The sequence below is a fragment of the Pezoporus flaviventris genome, unplaced genomic scaffold (genome assembly GCF_033815535.1).
Source record: "Pezoporus flaviventris isolate CSIRO_AGI_PZ_B2104156 unplaced genomic scaffold, CSIRO_AGI_Pfla_v1 ptg000013l, whole genome shotgun sequence".
Classification (NCBI taxonomy): domain Eukaryota; kingdom Metazoa; phylum Chordata; class Aves; order Psittaciformes; family Psittacidae; genus Pezoporus; species Pezoporus flaviventris.
In genome coordinates this window covers 8,078,098-8,096,628 of record NW_026892561.1, presented here as the reverse complement: position 1 = coordinate 8,096,628, position 18,531 = coordinate 8,078,098, and the positions used below count along the sequence as shown (strand labels likewise).

At 61.3% G+C, this 18,531-nt stretch overlaps 2 protein-coding genes across 5 annotated transcripts in view; both read left to right on the top strand.

Moving 5' to 3' along the window:
- On the top strand, positions 1 to 6,111 carry ARTN (artemin). 2 transcript variants are annotated; one of them, XM_061451464.1, is made up of 4 exons: positions 1 to 315; positions 4,104 to 4,174; positions 4,287 to 4,476; positions 4,795 to 6,111. In XM_061451464.1, exons 2-4 carry the CDS (start codon positions 4,109 to 4,111, stop codon positions 5,229 to 5,231), a joined length of 693 nt encoding a protein of 230 aa, XP_061307448.1. In that variant the 5' UTR covers positions 1 to 315; positions 4,104 to 4,108; the 3' UTR covers positions 5,232 to 6,111. The 2 variants fall into 2 exon arrangements, with proteins under 2 accessions (XP_061307448.1, XP_061307447.1); XM_061451463.1 differs by lacking the exon at positions 1 to 315 and adding an exon at positions 1,271 to 1,345.
- Positions 6,112 to 6,475: 364 nt separating this feature from the next.
- Positions 6,476 to 18,531, top strand: part of IPO13 (importin 13) — a 31,729-nt gene continuing 19,673 nt past the window's right edge. Inside the window, exons 1-2 of one of the 3 annotated variants that reach the window (XR_009743066.1) lie at positions 6,476 to 6,645; positions 15,718 to 16,454. Coding sequence is in view for 2 of the 3 variants with exons in the window: in XM_061451441.1 (XP_061307425.1) it covers positions 6,580 to 6,645; positions 15,718 to 16,454 (803 nt within the window). In the remaining variant the exon portion in view is untranslated. The remainder of the gene's footprint in view (positions 6,646 to 15,717; positions 16,455 to 18,531) is intronic. The other 2 variants (XM_061451441.1, XM_061451442.1) reach the window with 2 other exon arrangements.

Genomic DNA, 18,531 nt, shown 5'->3' with positions numbered 1-18,531 from the left:
TCGGCCCCGCGCTCCCCGACCCCGCCGGGCCATGGGGGCTGTCCCCGGCGCGGGGTGGGGGGGGCGCTGGCCCGGGCCGGGCTGCTCCCCGGCGGCCGCGTCCGTCCAGGGGAGCACGTGTGGAGCGGGGCCGAGCGGAGGCGGCCCTGGGATTTGGCACGTTTGCAAGGAGCACTCGAGAGCCCCGGCATGGACGTGGAGGGCCCTGGGCAGTGACGTAAGGACTCGCACGGGCTCGGCTCGGCTCGCCAGCCGGCCCCCATGTCCCCGGGGCCTGCGGCGGCCCCGGCGGAGGGAGGCAGGGACACGGCGGAGGTAAGGAGGGACCTGGCCGCGGGGAGCCCGTGGGCCGTGGCCGCGGGGCGCGGGCGGGCTGAGAGGCCGGGCAGGGAGGCCGGGCTCCTCCTCCGGCGAGGCCGGACGTGAGCGCCAGGCACACCGGTGGCCCGCGGCGGCTCGGGGTGCGTGGGACGCCCGCCAGCCCCGCCGCTGCCAGGGACACCCCAACCCGTCCCCTCGGCTGTGTGCAGGAGGACCCTGTGGAGCTCTGCCCACCGAAGCCCCGTGGGGTTCTGCTCCTGGAGCTCTCCGGGGAGGGTTGCACTCGTCCCCGGGGGTGTCCGTGCTGCCAGGGCTGGGACCGGGCTGTCGGGGCAGGGAGCCCCTCTCACGGGCCGTCCGTCCGTCCAGGCTGCGTGTCCGTCTGCCCGTCCGCCTGCCTGGAGGCCGGCCGGCGAGCAGGTGGTGGTAGCGGGGATCGGGTGCCGCCGGGGTCCCGGTGCCGTTCCCAGCCGGGTGCGAGTCTCGGCAAGAGCTCGACTGCGGCGCGGGTGCCGGCGTGGAGCCGGTGCTGATGCGGGTCGAGCTGCGGCTCCTACTGCTGGCGGGGTCTCCGTGCCATCCTGGTCCCGGAGCAGTCCCGTAGCTTGTGCTGGTCGGAGTCCCGGTGCCGCTGCTGTGCGGGTCGGGGTGCCGGTCGGGATCCTGGTGCCGGCGCAGATCGGCGTCCCGGTACCGTCGCCTCCCCCCCCCCGCCGGTCAGGTGACGGTGGCTGGAATTTGACACCGGCGGCGGGAGAGGGATGGAGCCGCCGTTGCTCCGCACTGCGCGCCCGCCCGCCGGCACCGGCACCGCACCCCGAGGCGCACCGGGACCGGGACCCGCACCCCGAGGCGCAGCGGGAGCGGCACCGGGAGCAGCGGCGGGAGCCGGTGCCTGTGGGGCAGCGCCGGCCCCCGCCCGCGCCCCGCCCCGGCGCGGCGGCGGCGGGCGGCGGGGGGCGGCGGGGAGCGGAGGCGATGCGGGGCGGCGGCGGCCCGGGGGATGGTCCCCGCCGCGGGCACGGTGAGTGCGGGCCGGGGAGGCGGGCGGCAGCGTCCGTCCCAGCCTGCCGGCGGCGCCGGGCCTCGGCGTTGGCTCGTACCGGGGCTGCGAGGGCAACGGGGCGGCGGGAGGGTCCCGCTTCACCGCTCGCCGCCCGGCAATACCCGCGGGGTGGCGAGGGGGCTCGGGCCGTTCCCGGGCAGGTCCCCACCAGGAGGGTCCTGGGTTGCCGAGCCCGGCCCGGCAGTCGGGCGCACTCGGAGCCGCGGCTGGAACGCGAACTCCCTGCCCGGGTGGGGAGAGGCGGGACCCGGCTGCGGGTGCCCGGGGGACGCAGGGACTGGCTCACCCGCCTCTGCCCTGGCCTCCCGCACTGACCCTTTGGGCACGTCTACGAGGTCTGTGCCCCGGCTGCTCGGGCGGGAGGCACTGGAGAGCCCCGGGACCGTGGTCCCTGGGCCGGCACTGCCCGGCACCCCCGGCTCTGCTTTCGCTGGGCTGGGGCCGGGTTTGGTCTCACCCGTGTGCCCCACGTGTCCGCTCCGGCCTCCCAGGGCCTTGCGGGGCGGGTGCCAGCCCCGCGTCACACGCGGAGTCCGTTTCTGCCCGCCGGCACTCCTCCTGCCAGGGGCAGCGCGGCGGGATGCCGGGTCTCCGCCCTCTCCGCCGGTGCTCGCAGGTGCCCACGGGGGTCTCCGAGCATCGCCCCGCTCTGCCGGGCAGGACCCGCGGCTGCATGGCTTGCACAGCTAGCAGTGGCGAGCGAGACCCCAGCACAGCCTCCTTCACAAGCGTCTGCTCCAGGAGCTGAGACCCTCACCCCGGGGTCGGGGCACCCTCTGGTCCTGTGCGGATGCGCTTCGCGAGGGGCTTCTGCCCTCCTGGGGACCTGGTACGGTCCCCGGGGCACCCGCTCCCCGGCGCCCTGGGCACAGCGGGAGCGGCGGGGCCCTCGCCGGGGTCTGCACGGGTAGGTGTGGGGTGACCCGCACTGGTGTTACTCCAGGTCGCTGCCGTGGGGGTGCGGGCCTGGCATCCCCGTGGGGTGCCCGGAGCTTGGCTCAGCCCCTGCCCAGCCGGGGCTGGCACGGGCTGCGGTCCTGCGGCTCGGGGAGCTGCCTCCGGGGATGGGGCTCCAGGCCTGCGGAGGCACTGGCGGGCATGTCCGTAGACCGGCTCCGGGACTCCCGGGGACGAGGGGAGGCTGCCCTCACCCGGCGTCCCGCCGGCAGCGCTCCTGCCGCAGAGCCCGGGGCCGTGCTGCCGCCGGACGGGAGAAGCCTGAACTGCATCGGCTGCTCTGTCCCGTCCCGCCGGGATGCTGGGGCTGGACGAGGGAGCGAGGACCCTCTCCTGCCCCTCCGGGGGTGCCGGCCTGGGAAAACCATGACCTGGCGGCAGCGGCTGGCGCGGGGCCACGGGCCGCCACGGGAGCGACGTGCAGTGCGGGCTGTGCTTGGCCGGGCTGCGGCGGCTGGCGGGGCAGGGGGCACGGTGCCAGCCCTGCCTGCACCGGGGCACATCCTGAGGGGTGCACGGCTCCGGAGGAGGCACATGGGCCTGGCAGTGTTCATCAAAGCCCCTTGCCACGGTGTGGCCAGCGCAAGGTGGCTTCAGATGAGGCCATCAGGAATTGGGGACTCTCCCCTGCCGATGCTGCAGGGACTGGGAGAACTGATCTTGTTGCCTCGCCTTAGCTGTGCTCAGCCGGGTCCCTTCATTTTTTAGCCAGGAGCTCTCTCCTCAGCATGTTCTCTCCCAGCTTTGCTATGGAAGCACCTAGGACATGTCAGGGCAAAGCCGTAGAAGGGATGGGGGAACTCCCTGCTGCAGGATGCTGCTGAGCTCCAAGGGTTCAGTCTGGTCTCAGGAGGCAGGGGATGCAGCACAGACCAAGGAGAGATCAAGACCCCTTGGGAGCCACATTTGGTGGATCCTGGTTTGGGACCCGAGGGCACAGGGGCCTCCTGCACCCCGGGGTAGCAGCTGGGGAAAGAGGCGCAACAAGTGGCTGCAGACTGGAAGTTGCCCCTACACCTCCTGGGAGGACATCGATCCCTTGAGACCATGCTCACGGCTCCACTGGGACCATGCATGGCAGGGAACGGATTCCCCTGTATGTGTCTGGGCAGCGGGTGTGGCCAGTGGTGTTGGGGTGAATGACTTCAGGGAGCCCAATACGTTGTCCTTCACCCCACTGTGTTCCCATGGGACCTGCCTGCCCATCCTGCCCATCACGGTCCTGGGTTGCTCTGGGGCTGCATGTCCCAGCTCAGAGCAGGCAGCAGGCTGGGAAGCCAATGCATGGCCAAGGGGTGGCTGCACCCAAGGACCCTGCACTAATGGATTTGGAGTTTCCAAGGTCAGGCTCCCACTGTGAGCAAGAAAAACATTCCCAGGGAAGGGCCATGGGAAAGGCCCCCCCGCATGGCGCTCCCAGCCCCAGCCACTGCCTCACAGCCCAGCCTGGCATCCCAGTCCGCTTGCACAAGGAGGTGGCTGCATCCCCCTGAGGAGAAGTGCTGGGAGAAGGCTGGGCTGCCCCAGCTGCCAAATCTTTTGGAAGGGATGTGAGGGGTAGTGATGCCTGGCTGTGTGGGGAGGGGACAGGGGGAGAGTCATGCCTGGGGTGCAGGAGGTGTTTGGGGGTCCTGGGGGATGAGGGAGAGGATGGCAAAAATAGCAGGGGCAGGGGAGAGGTTTTCCAGCTCCCAGCTCCCAGCTTGGTGCCCACCCAGTCCCCTCTGCATGGGTGCTGACCCCATCTCTGCACTTGCAGCCAGCATGGAGCAGCGAGCAGAGCCACCAGAGCAGAGATCTGCAGGACCCACCACGCACCCACAGCCCAAGGTGAGGCCAGACCTGGCCAGTTCTGGCCAGGACCACACATCTCCATCCCCAGCTCGTGGAGTCTTGTCTATGGTGTGGGGATCTCACCCCACTGTGCTGTGCTCTGTTGCAGGAGGGGACACTGTGGGGGCTCCTCACCATCCTCTCACTGCTGGCTGGGCTGGCTGCAGGCACCCTGCGAACCCCACACTGCAACGAGACGCTGGATGCAGCCCCAACGCCACGGAGCATGGCCACTGCCAGCCCGGCTGTGGAGGATGCCCTGGAGGTACCGCTTGCTGCGGCCTGGAGCCAGCTGTATGGTGCGTATTGGGTAGCGTGGGGCATGGGTGGGTTGGGAGCTGCTTTGAGGAGCCTCAGCACTGGGGCCAGGCTGGGGGGGGGGGGGGGGACAATGAACACATGGGCCCCTCTGCTTCATGCTGGGGATGCTGGCAGAGCCCTGGGTATGAGCAGATGATTGGCCGGGTGCCCACTCACCCTGCAGGCATCTAGCCAGTGCTATGGTGGGTGGTCAGGAGGGGTATGCAGGTCATAGCAGGAACAGGCAGGCTCAGCAGGCTCCAGGAAGGTGGTGGGTGCAGGATGGGATCTGACGGTGCTGTCCCCTCTGCATGCAGGGGACAACGCGACGACGAGTGGCCCAGGTGCTGCAGAGCTAGCAGAGGACCTGCTGCTGCGTGCCGAGCGCTCGCCACCAGGCACTGGCAAAGCCAAGAAGGGGGCAAAGAAACCTTCCCGGGGGGGCCGTGGGCGCAACTGCCACATCCGCAACCTGATGGTGAAGGTGCGAGACCTGGGCCTGGGCTTCAACTCGGACGAGATCGTGCTCTTCAAGTACTGCAGCGGGTCCTGCCACCGGGCGCGCAGCAACTACGACCTGACGCTGGGCAGCCTGCTGCGGCAGCAGCTCATCACCCCGGGGCCGCAAGAGCGGGTCCTCAGCCACCCCTGCTGCCGGCCCACTCGCTACGAGGCCGTCTCCTTCATGGACGTACAGAACACATGGCAGACAGTGGAGAAGCTCTCGGCGGCCGAGTGCAGCTGCATTGGCTGAGAAGGGGGCATCCAGCTCTGCTCCCGCTCGACGCAGGCTGGCAGACCCCGGATTGCCAGCAGATCCCGTCTTGCCGCACACAGTGGCGCTGGCGCTCAGAGGAAGGGTGTAGCAGAGGCCGGTGCCCCCGTTTTTACGTGGCCACGAGGGACCGAGGGGAGATGGAACCGTGACGGGGAATGGGTGGCTGAGCCCCATCCTGCTCAGTGCCAAGCAGCTGGTGCCACCGGCTACGTGGGATCCTGCCCCAGTGCGCCCTGGCTCAGCCCTGGGAGAGGAGCTGGAGGGGGTATGGAGCATCCCTGCAGCTTACAGGGGTCTGCCAGCCCAGCGTCCACCAGCAGCACCCAGCTTGCCTGCACCCTTCCTGGACTGCTGCTCCCGCACCCCTACTTTAGAGGATCTGGGGACAGGCATCACCCAAGCTTCAGAGTGGGACAGAAAGGCGACAAAACCTCCCTGTCCCCTCGGGCACCCTGGGAGTGGCGGCGGCTGGAGCTGCCCTGCAGGGAGGAGGCATCCCTGAGGACAGGGGTGCAGCGGGGTGGGGGATCTGCACCCCATGTGCTTCACAGACACCCATCGGCTCCCGGGGGGCGGCAGGGACCCCCCACCGTGCTGCAGCACTAAACTATTTATTACTCTAAATTATTTATTTATTGTTCTCGAGCAGCAGCTCCTATTTATGACTTTGGGCCCCCGGGGGCCGGGTGTAATTTAACCCCAGCGCTGCTGCGAAGCCCCGGGCAGCGCCCCGGCTCCGCGCCCCCAGCCCCCGTTTTGTTTTCTACTATTTGTAAAATGGGAGGGATAAACTCTATTTTTGTACAGCCGCCTTTTCCTGTAGCAATAAAGCGATGGGCCGCGCGTCCAGCCCCTGCGTCTGCCCGTGCTGCGCTGGGGCCGGACGGGGATGCCCGCGGGCCGGCCGCCGGAGGCGGTGCTGAGCGGGGCTCCCGCTGCCCGCACCGCACCACGCGCGGGGAGCCGTGGCGGTGCTCGGTGCCGGTGCCCGGCAGGGGACGCGCGTGTGCCGGGACTACCGCTCCCGGCGTGCGGCGCGGCGCCGAGGCAGGGCCCGGGCTGCCCGGTCGCGCCTGCGGGGCAGCGGGGCGAGGCGGTGCCGGAGTGAAGAGGGGCAGTGGTGGTGCCGCTCGGGGCGTCCCTCGGGCGCTTCCCGGCCCGACCGCCGCTGCCCGCCGAGCCCAGCCGAGTGGCGCCGCGCCGGTGCCGAGCTGCGCCGGTGCCGCCGCCCTCGTCGGGGAGGGGAGGCGGGTCCCGCCGCGATGCGGCTGCCCGTGCGCTGTCGCCCGCCCGCCGCCGCTGCCTCCTGAGCGCCGCCGCAGCCATGGAGCGGAGGGCGGAGGCGCCGCCGCCGCAGGGCCTCGACTTCACCGTGGAGAACGTAGAGAAGGTGAGCGACTCGCACCCAGCACACCCGCGGCGGCGGCGGGAGCTGCGTGCCGGGAGGGACCCGGTGGGGGTCACCTGCTCGGAGGTGCCGGTCTCGGGAAGGCGGCGGGCGGCATCCCCGGTGCCCCGCCAGCCCCTGCCCGGGGGTCCGCCCGGTGCGCGGCGCGGGAGGTGGAGCCGCCGGCTCCTGCGCGCCGGGGCAGCCCGTGGAGGGAAAATGATGTGGCAGAAATGGGAGCAGAAGGGAGGATTTGTGTCCCCGACGGGCGTCCTCTGGGTCGCCGTATTACAGCTCCGGACCCGGGGAGCCTGCGGGTCTGGTCCTAGCTGCTGGACCAGCAGGGTCTGTGTGAAGCCCGACGTTATCAGTGTCTCCATCAGGCAGGAAGGGGGCTCTCGCCAGGTGCTGGGAGCTGCTGGGAAAAGCCTTTAGAGGTTGGATGGCCCGGTGATGCCTTTCTAAACCTGGAATCCAGCCCCGAAGCTCCTGCTGATGTTCGGGGTTAAGCAGAGGCAAGGCCAGAGGAGCAAGGGTGTGATTGCTGAAACCTGGGATCTAGGGAACAGCCATGGCAAACTGAGGCCTGCCAGCATCACACTACAGCTGGGAAGAGCCCCAGGCGGCCCGTGTGTGACTGGGGGTCCATCATGGAGATCAAGCAGGGCACCCCAGCAAGAGATGGGGGAGGCAGCCGAGCAGCAACCTTCCCTTGGGCTATCTTGGAGGTGATGGGGGCAGGGCAGCAGAGGATGCATCAGTGAAGGGCAAACAGCAAAAGTGTGTTTCTCCCTTTCACTCACCCTAGCCAGACATCCGTGCAGAGACCGACAGCCTGTCGATCCATAGCTCGATCCCCAGACAGCTAGTGGGAATCCCAGTGTCCTCATTTTTCCTTGATAAGAATAGACCGAGTTCCCTGCCAAAGCGATGCCCACGGGTGTGCTGGTGGGCGCACGGCTTGTGTTTCACTTGCCCGGCCTCACAGGAGTGTCGGGTCAGGGGTGTCAGGTTTGTCACTGGGCACCCGTTGCCTTTGTGGCTGCAGGTGAGACACAACCCACCTCATCCAGCGAGACGCAGAGCATGGCCGGGGGGGATTAACTGATGTCTGGAAAATGCTACATTGATGCAACCTTCTGCAGCTTAATCTGCATATACCCAGTGCTGCGGGATGATTTTGCCTCCGACTTCCTTTCTCTTCGGCAGACGCAAGCCACTCCTTTGTTTCCACCAACAATGCAGCACACACTTGCCCGGGAAGGATGGGCAGTGCCAGGGCAGGGGGTGTCCGGTGCTGGCCAGAGGCTGCTCGCCCTCGCCATGCTGCTCTGGGTTTAGTCTGCTGCTCCTGGGAGGAGGCAAAGATGCCCTCTAGGATGCTCTGGCTCCCCTCCCCCAGCCTGCCTGGCTTCTCCCGGTCTCTGCAGGCTTTGCCATCACGGTGGTGTCCTCTGAAGATGCAGCTCTGGACCACGGTGGGGATCTGAGCTGCTGGCTGGGGGCAGCAGCATGGTGCCTGCCCAGAGGAAGAAATGTGAGGTGGGCTCAATAAAACACAGATTCAGCAGCTCCGAGCCCCCCTGTGTGTGTCTCTTCAAGGGAGGGCTGTGGTACAAAGGGAAAGGAAGGTGGGCTTTGCTGGGGGGGGCCTGTGCTGGTGGGAGGCAGGTGGGTAGAGCTGCTTTGACGGTGGCAGATAAATGATGCTTCTACTGGCCTGGGCTCTTCTGCTGCCAGGTTTTGTGCATGGCTCTATTAATAACATGGAATGCTGATTAAAGTCAGGGTTTGACTCCACTCTGAGTCAGTGATAAGTGTTAGGAACAGCATGAAGAGCTGGTTATCCCTTAAGTCAGAGGCTTGAAGTGTTTCCATGTTACCCACAGTGAAAGTCATCACTTGTGGGACTTGTAGCCAGGGAAGTCTCTGGTGAGACTGTGCCTGTCAGGCTCTTCTGATGTATTTTATGGAGAGGATTCATATCCCTGGAAGACCCTTCTGTACCCCATGTTGTTTATTATGTGGTGGGCTGGGCAGATGCCTGCAGAGTTTTGCAGGGCTCTGGGTACCCACATGGGTAAGGAAGTTCATTGCTGTGTGTATCCATCATGACCTGTGCCAGAGAGCTGGTTCAGTCCCTCCATCTGTGACCAGTAGTTGCAGGGAGGCGGGAGGGTGTTGGATGCTGTAGGCTGGACCCATGCTATCCTTTGCCAGCCAGCAGGTCTGAAAGCTGATGGGCAGCAGGCAGACAGCTGACCCTTTTCCTGAGGAGGTGTCAGGTTCGGGTGTTGCACTTCAGGAGCCATCTGAAAGTTGTTCCCTATAGGTTTTTTCTCCATATTTTTCCATAGGCAGCTCTCCCATGACACAGAGAAGGATCAGGGCTGTGCTGGGCTGAGCTGTTGTGGTACAGTTACTGTGTCAGCATCCCCCAATGCCAGCTGAGGGCTGCTCAGCTGCTTTGTGTTGTCTTCTGAGCCTGACCTAGATGCTACTCTGGCTTGGGCACAGCTAGAGCTGGCTGGCGTGACCGTGCTGTGTGGACCTGCTGGGCAGCCGGTAGCTCAGGGCTGGCTCTGCTTCCCCCGTGCCTGCTGCTATATTGGAGGAGTCAAAGGGAAGGCTGGGCAAGCCGAGGGCTTCAGGATGTGAGGATGCTTGGCCTCGCCATGCCGACTTCAGTGTGCTTTCTTGTGCCCAGCGCCTGTCCGTGGCATGACTGACAGGCTGGTGATGGGGTGATGCTGCCCTGGGGAAGGGACACTCCTGCTGCAGTATCAGATAAAGATGGGTTGCAGATGTTCGGTCCCTGCTGGCTGTGTTGGTCTTGGAGGAAGAGTGCACAAGCAGGATTTGTGCCTTGTATTTTTGGTCTCCCATAGGTCACAGTTAGCAGCATCTAGCACTGCAGTACTGGACAGGAGGAGAGGAATGCAAGACCCTCTGTACCTGATTCAGTGCAATTGAATCTGCCCCAGCAGCATTCCCCCTCTTGAAATAAGGAAGAAGGCAGTGCCATTCCTCTGTGAATTTCCCAAGTGCCTGCTCTCGCCCTCCATTCTTTTTTGGCTGATTCCTTCCAGGTCTTTCCTCCCTTGGCCTGCCTGTCATCCATTGGGGTGTTCGTAATATTCACTGACATCTCTTCACTAGCACATTAGCAGTCTGGCATCTCTGGGCCTTCCAGATTGCCATGTGCCTCTCTGGAGATGCCTGATGAATGCACAGTCTCTCCAGCAGGATGGGTAGGCGGGGTGTCATGGAGCTGACATCCGGAGCCTTCCGTGATGGGAGAGGGGTGGCTTTGATCACTGCTCCTCAGAGATGCTGAGCCTCGGGGATGTGGCAGCTGCCGGGGCTGCCTTCCTTACAGGAGGGTGGGGAGGAGAAACCCAAGTGCATCTGCTTTCTTCAGTGGGTTATTGCCTGTCTTCAGAAACCTGATCAGGAGATTTATGGGTATGTCAGGGTGGGGGAATGGCATCTCCTGTTCAATACTGATGACAGCAGCTTGGCCACTTCTTCCTTAGAGGCAGCCCATGTATGTGAGATGTGGCAGACATGCCAGGAATGGTGAGTTAGGGGCCTCAGGAGGTGACATTCTTGCAAAATTGAGGGAAGCGAGGACACTTGTTTAGTGTTTAAGCAAATCTTCACTGCAGAAGCAGGTTCCACCCAGAGCCAGCCTTGCTCCTTCCTGTGGTGTGGTGGTGATGGGATGAGAGGGGAGCACCTCATGTTTGCCTTGCCTCAGCTCTGCTCTACAAGGACCATCACTGGAACCTCATCTGATCTCTGACGTCTTACAAAGCAGGAATGGGTGGGATTGATGCCTGGGCACCAGTGGGGATTCCTCAAGTCAACTTGTCCACCAAAGTGATGGAAAAGAGAGGTGGGCAGGTGTGTTTGGCTCACCCTTCCAACTCACCCTGGGCTCTGCACTCCCAGGGTTCCCCCGGTCCTCCTGCTCCTCACCCTTTGCTTGTGCAGGCACCTGGCCACCACCACTGGGAGCACCCATCCCCAACAGCCCCCATCCTTGCTGGGGACCATGCTGTTATCTGCAAAGGGCTGCTGGCAGTGAAGCAGCAGGAGGGATGCTGAGGCTGCTGAGCTGCATCTGGGCTTAGCCCCTTCCTGACAGCCGAAGGATGGGTGCCGGCAACCTGGGCTCAAAGAGTGGCTGTGAAGTGGCAGCACCTCTTATTAGGAGAGGGGGAAAGAAACTGATTCTGTGGCACTATGAAGTGTGTGTGCCATGAGGAGCAGCACGCCTGGCGGCACACACACGGCTTTATTTCGTGTCCATTTGCTATCCTTGGTGCTTCAGCAGGCTGCTGCCTTCCCGGGGCTCTGGCTGCTCAGCCTGCCCTGCCCTGCCATGGCAGGGGGAGGATGGCTGCTGCAGGGCAGGGGATGCAGGGATGACGTTCCCTTCTCTCGGCAGAGCCACAGTAATGGCTGTGCTCTTCAAGCCTGGAGCACTGTCGGTGTGAGTGCATTCAGCTAGAAAGGACAGCGAGAGACTGCAGTGGGAGAGATCCCCAAGTCTTGCTGAAAGAAGGAGAGGGGCTGCCAAGGGGCCATAACCACTGCTGCCCCAGCATGCCATGGCTGTGGGCATAGGGCAAGGAGCAGAACAGGAGCATGACTTCCAGCTTGCCATTTCTCCTGCCAGTTTGCAGACCTCAGGGCTGTCCCTGCTCTCACCTCCGTTTGCCCAAGCAGGTTTGCCCCTGGAGGGGACCTGTCTCCCCATGGAGCCACCAGGAACGACAGGCAGCATGCTCCAGCTTTGTGGGGCTGGAACTGTGCATCCAGGGCTCCTCTTGTCGCCCAGAAATGGCACCCCACGGACACACCACCTCTCTGCTGGGGATCTTCTCTTAATGCGTTTAGATGGTGTAGTCAGGGAGACAGCCTGCTGGCTCTGGGATCCCTGTGGTTCCAAGGGGTGAGGCCTCAGAGATTCTGGGCTCATAAAAGCTCCTTTTCCATCATCATAGCAGAGTGCAAATAAGATCAGGTGCGATTGCTTGGCAGTAACTCTCCTTGGACTCCTCCACCTCCCAAAGCGACCAGCTTGGGACCTCTGACCTTTTGGCAAGCCACCTTGCCCCAAGGCAGCTTACTTCTGGCTCTGTTGAGGGGCTGGTGCTGCTCCAGTGACTAGAGCCTAACTGAGGCTTTGGCCACAGCTTTTTAGAGCAGGGAAGAGCCATCATTGCAAGCTTGAATTGTGTTCAGCCAAGCAGAGCTGATGTTGGAGAAAGCTCCTTCCCTGGCCAAAGGGCTTAGCTGACAGTAGGGCTGTTTACCAGCTCTCACGTTACAGGTCTAATTGCGGAGGAGGCGGGTCTGGTGTCAGCCACCCGTTCAAATCAGAATGCACAAAGCCTCCCTGTTAGATGTCACTGCCCAATTTCATGCCTTCTGCTTCTTCCTCCTGGCGCTAATGAATTCCCCTTGTCATCTCCAGCTCTTCCTGATGGGCCTGAGAGTCTGGCTGACATGGTGATACCGAATGCAACAGCAGCCGGTGCATGCCTCTGGAATGAGGATGGTTGAGGAGGAGTGTGCTGGGTGTTTACCCCCCTTCAGGGCACGGTGCCTTGCAGCCTCCTGTCCCACGCTCTCAGCAGTGGATGGTACTCAGTGGTGGTAGGCTAGGGAGAGAGCCTGGGCTTCTCCCAGGGATTTCGTCTGCTTCTTTGAGCTGAGCTTGGATGGTCCCATTATTGATGCCCATCCTTAGAAATCCTCTGGAAATCTCTCCTGCATCATGTAGACCACCACATGGGGCACGCTGTCAGCAGCCTCAGGACATGTGTTGCCTTGCCTCTGTACCTGGCATCCTGCACCCGGACAGGAACAGCCAGGAACCGCTGTGGCCAGACCCTTCCTGGGCAGGGTGCTCCAGGAAGTTGGGTAAGAAAGCCAGTAACTATGTTTTTCCAGAATATTCTCCTGACTTCCAACATCTTGCAGCAGGACTCTTCAGCATCAGCTGTTTCCATCCTCTGAATAACTGACTGTAGTGGTAGACTTTGCCATCCCACCACTCGCCCTCTCTCCCAGAGGTGCTGATCAGTGGAGGCTCCAGCACACATCCCTGGGGGCCTCTGCTGGAAACCTCCCCAGAGGGACCCTGCAGGAGGAGCAGGGCTCTGAGGTGGTGTTGCTGGGCGATGGACACCTCTCCCTTTAGAGAGCTCACTGGTAACAGCAGGCACTGAGTGCAGGGGTGCAGGCCAGCAGCTGGGATGGTGTTGGTGGGAAAGATGACCCTGCCTGGGAAGGGGTCTTGTGACCTGATTGCTCACAGTTCCTCTAATGCAGTGGTAGTGACATCTTCCCAGCATTAGTGTCAAGGGGAGCATCTTTGTTGTTACGCTGTACCAACTGTTTTTTTGGCATAGACAGTACCAAAGTCTCTGCTGCCGGGGCTGCTTGCAGGATGCTTGTGTGCTGGAGCTGTGTGCAGGATGCTCACGCCTTAGCCTCGTGCTCTGCTCTGCCTGGTTGCCCACTCTCCCTTCAGTCAGGTGATCCCATGAAAGCACCAGGGTCTGCTTGCTTGGAGGCTTTGGTAGGATCAGGCCTTATCCAGCAGCAGCAGCTCCATGCAGATGGAAGATGAGCCCACAGCTACTTCCCAGCGGGCAGGCTGTGTGTGCCAGCCTCTGCTCTGCTGTCCTGCCATGTTTCCTGTTATCTGGGGTGCTGTGTAAGGCTTGCCCTGCATTCACATCGCCCTGGGGCTCAATTCAGTGTGCCCAGAGTGTGCACAGTGCCACGCTCTGCCTGCGCAGCTCCCCACTGTGAGTCCATGAAGCAGCAGCCCTGAAGGCTGGAGGTTTGCTGCCGGGGAGCTTGTGGTCCATCCTCCACGCACAGTGAGGTCCATGCTTTGCAAACCTCATACCGGGTTAGAGATTAGGGCTCCTGGGGCATGTGTACAAGTTGTGCGTCAGAATATGTGATGCACAGGGATCTTTTTCTCCCTGTGTTAGCAGGAAGACTGTTCAAAATAGAAGAAATCAATTAAGGACTGCATGTGGCTTTAAACAGAGAGGTGGGAGCAGGTGGGGGGGGGTCCCGGGCTGGGGAGCAAGCAGAGGGCACCAGTGCCTTGTGACAGTGCCCAGCAAGCAGGGAAGGGTAAGAGTGATCTATCACCAACTGGGAGTCTCAAGTGAGATTTCTTTTGAAAGAAGCAGCGGGCTCTGATGAGAACAAGAGACTGAGCAGGTAATGGAGGAGATGGTTGGGAGCTCCAGCTCAAGCCCTGCTGCAGGATGACTCAGTCCTTAGCAGAAGAGCAGGGGTAGGAGCCAGCTTCCTACCCCCAGGAGTGGTTGAGCTTTTAGCACATCTGCAGCTACTGCTCGGTAATGAAGTGAATTGTTGCTTTGATGATGACAGCACTTACCTCTGCCCCGGCAGCTGAGAGATGCTTTGGGTAAAAGTCTGAGCTAGCTGGGAACAGCGAGCTGCTGGTAACGTGGGCCCCTTGGCCACTCTGTCAGGGTTCCTTTCTTTTCTCCCTGGCCCTGCTTATCAAAGGGTTAACCTTTTCTGTGTCAGGATACATCATTTAGTGGGACAGATGCCTGTCCCTCTGCAACCCGTGTTGGCTGGCTCCTTCTATGATGTACTTCATAACCTCTTTCTTTCTTACAAAGAGGTTATCCTCATTTTCCCCCGCCACAAAGTCTTGAACAGAGGTGTTTTAAATGATGGCCCAGCCAACGCTGTCTCTGTAAGGTTCCTGCCGTTTTGTCCTGCTTTTTCGTCTTGTGCTGGGAGGCAGCTGGTGGCACAAGAGCTTGCTTGGGAAGCTCGTTCCTGTGCCCCAGGCTGACAGCTCTGCATGCTTAAAAATAGGGTTCAAATCCTCTCCTGGGTACAAGAACCATGCAAGAATTTTATAGAGCTTTTTAGGGGGGCGAGGACGAGGATATTTGAGACCTGGAGCCAGGATGGAGACACAAAAAGTCCTCTGCACCTGCTGGAATAGTCCTCCAGTTTGCTGCTGGGGTGTGACGGGTGCCTGATAGCCTGAGAAATGCCATTGCTCTTACTTGATCCTGGCGTGTGCAGTGATTTGAAATGAAATGTGCTGTGCCAGGCAGAAAACGTCCCTGCTGGAAGATGGAGTCCAGGCAAGGGGTAGTTTATCTGCCCCTTCATGTGCAAGGGCATCACTGGTTACCAGTTGCACCCACTCAGGATAAGTAACTAATGTTGCCCTTAAGATCTATATGATATTCCTCTGCAAATAAAGCCTTGCAGCCTGCATGAGGCTGTTCACATGGATCCAAGCGCTGCAAAGCAGTAACTAGATCTCCCAAAGCTGTCGCAGCAGGTACGTAATGTTCCCCTTCTCTCTATGGAGAAGTGGATTGAGCAGCCTGGACTGTTGCAGGAGGTGGCAGAAGGCAGGCTTAGATGCCAGCTCTCCTGACTCAGCTGTAACTTGGCAGGTTTGGGAATACTTCAAAGGGACTCTATGAAGGGATTAATCCCTGAGTTTAGTGACTGTGGATTTCCAGGGCTCTGTATAATCTGACAGATGAAGATATCTGCAGCGGCTCTTGAGCTCCTGGAGCTCCCAAGTGCAAGCTTTGGGCCATGCTGCTGTATCCACAGCACCTTTCTAAGAGCGAGTCCAGGTGGAGGGCAGGAGTGCTGGTGTGCCGTGTCTCTTAGAGCACTCCTGTAGCAGAGGGATCCTGCACCCACCCCAGTGATGGCACCTCAGCAGGGAAGAAGGCAGGGTCAGCATGAGTGAAGATGGGAGGTGACTAAGGAGAAGAAATTTCTAGAGGAGGAGGAGAAGAACACTTTGCAGGTCCTCACCCACAGCCACATCGCTCTCAGTTCGCTGAGAGCACAAGAAGGGAGGTCCCTTAGCACAGGCTGATGTGGGGAGAAGGGCTGGCTGTGCAGGGCAGTGGCTGGTGGGCAGCCCAGGCTCTGGGCTGTGTCCCAGCGAGCCTCCTCCAGGTGGGACCAGCCATGGTGGTGCTCCTTGGCTGCTCTAAGATCCTTCCTTCTCTCCTCCAGGCTCTCCATCAGCTGTATTACGACCCAAACATCGAGAACAAGAACTTGGCTCAGAAATGGCTGATGCAGGCGCAGGTGTCCCCGCAGGCATGGCACTTCAGCTGGCTGCTTCTCAACATGGACAAGGTGCCTGAGATCCAGTACTTTGGTGCCAGCGCTCTCCACATTAAAATCTCCCGTTACTGGAACGACATCCCAGCTGACCAGTATGAGACCCTCAAATCACAGCTCTTCACCCACATCACCCGCTTCGCCAGCGGCTCCAAGATCGTGCTGACCCGGCTCTGCGTGGCACTGGCCTCCCTGGCGCTCAGCATGATGCCGGAGGCTTGGCCCTGCGCCGTGGCAGACATGGTGCGCATGTTCCAGGCGGAGGACTCCAACGTGGATGGGCGAGCGCGGTGCCTGGCGCTGCTGGAGCTGCTGACCGTGCTGCCCGAGGAGTTTCAGACCAGCCGCCTGCCGCAGTACCGCAAGGGCCAGGTACGCAGCGTCCTGGCACAGGAGTGCGGCTCCGTCTTCCCTTTGCTAGAGCAGCTGCTGCAGCAGCGGGACTCCCCTGGTTTTATCAAGCAGAAGGTGTTGAAGTGCTTCTCCAGCTGGGTGCAGCTGGAGATTCCATTGATGGACTGCGAGAACCTGATCCAAGCAGCTTTCACCTCCCTGCAGGACCCGGAGCTCTTTGACACAGCAGTGGAGGCTGTTGTCAATGCCATTTCCCAGCCTGATGCCCAGAGGTAAGGGCAGCCTCTCCCACATGCTGTGGGCTGGTGGTCTACAAGGGAATGGGGTGGGAAAGAAAGAATTCAGGATTCTTTTTAGCTGCTGTTTGTCCTGGAGGTGATGATGGTAGGGCTTGGGAGATGTTAAAAGCAGCCAGCAGCTACTGGTTTCACAGGGTTGGTCCTGGAAGCCTTTGCACCATGGCTGATCTGTGGGGAGTATGTAGTCTTGGGTCCCCACAGTCCATCCCCACCCTCCTCCTCTCAAGCAGATGAGGATATTCCCTTTTGGCTCCTTGTGGTCAGATCTGCAGCACCCGACCAGGGACCAGCTGCCTGGCTCCTGCCAGTGGGAGTTTAGAGACCCTCCTCTGCTCATGCTGCTGGTCCAGCCAAGGAGCTGATTCGATGCAGAGATAATAAAACCAGACCTGACGGTTTTCTCCCTCCTCCTCCTGACTCCAGCAGCTCATGCCAGCCAAGGACTCATCCTTTGTTTATGGCTGCGGCTGCCCCTGGAGCAGCTGAGCTGGAGCAGGTCCTGCTGGGGCTGCGCTGTGGGGCTCTGAGTTCCTCTGCTTGGCTGCGTTGTCCAAGCTGCTGTCAGCTCTTGGGACCAATGCCCTCAGAAGGGAAAGTACATCTCCTCCAGTTCCCGTGGCCACATCCCCTCCTGGCTGCTTAGCAACCCTCCAAGAGGAGGGTTTCCTTGAAGGCTGAGCTGAGCTGCTGCCGCTGTGCATCACTGCGCATCGTGCAGGCTCCGACCCTCTGCAGCGGTGCAGATGCTGCTGCGGTTGTGAGCCCTGGTCCTCGCCTTGGCTTCAGGGCAGGGGCAGCTGGCGCAGTCCATGGCTTGAGGGCAGTCTGGGGTCATCCTTTTCCATGACAAAGGGGTTGCATCTGCAAGTCCCGCTGCACAATGAGACCCAGTAGGGTTTTGATGTGGTGTTGGGTGTGGGAGGGGTTGCCTCATTTTCGTCTTCATTCAGAAGATGACCACAAGCACCTTTCCTCGTACCTGCCAAAGGCTGTGGGCTAGCCCAAACCCTTGTAGCAGGATTGGTGCAGAAAATGAGAAGGTGAAAATGACTTGCAGTTCTGAAATGTTGGATTCTGTTTTCCTCCTTTCCATTTCCCTTTAGTCTCAGAAGTCTGTTGGCTGTGATTCCACACCTGTGTGCAGGAGCCTGGCCCTGCAGCACTGTTCTTCAGTTGCATTAAAAGCCTGAGCTTTCTGTGAGCTTTCAAAGTGAGTTTTGGTGGGAAGTGTGGCTGAGAACGGGTTGCTTCTCTCTGCTCTTGTGCTGACCCTGCCACACAGTTTCTGGCCTTGTCCAGTCCTGCCACACTGGCTGCTACTTTACGGCATTACCAGCACTTGCTCTCCATCCTGCTCCCTGGAGGCATCATTGGCTGTGGCAGAGAACCCTGGTGTCCAAAGGCATGCAGGCAATGGCCAGGACAGGGCGGGAAGGCAGCCTGAAAGGCTGCCCAGTGTGTGAGCCTGGCACAGCCCCCACTCCAGGGTGTGGGGACAGCGGTAGCATTGTCACAGTGATGCCCTGCCAGGCAGCGTGTGGTGTCAGCTGCTCCGGGAAGGAGCAGGACAGTGCTCAGTACTGGGATCCGGGGTGGCTTCAGGAGCTGGGTAGCTCACTGAGCCACCACTTCCCAGCCCCAGTGGGCTTTCTTCCCCTTTGTTCCTTGTGTCCTCCATCCCACATCCCTCCTCCCGGTTCCTCTGGTGCCAGCTGTCCCGCCCCTCTGGCTTTGTTGTTTAGCCATGGAGGATCCAGCTCTTCCTGGAGCCCCCAGGGAATCTCCTGACCTTTCTGTCTCATCTTAACAGTGTGGGAGGTCCCTGCTGCTTTTCTGCTGCTTTCTTCCTCCTGTCTCTCACCTTTGTTTCCGCAGTGGCTTGTCTCCCTGCTGCCCTTAGCTGCAGGCTCAGAGCATCCTTGACACTGAGCTGATGACATCGTCCTCTCCTTACCTTTGTAGGGCATCGCACATGTGACAGTTGGGTCTCGGGGCTGCCCACTTTCCCATAGCTAGGTAACCTGTGGGTCATCTTCCAAGGGTAGCACCG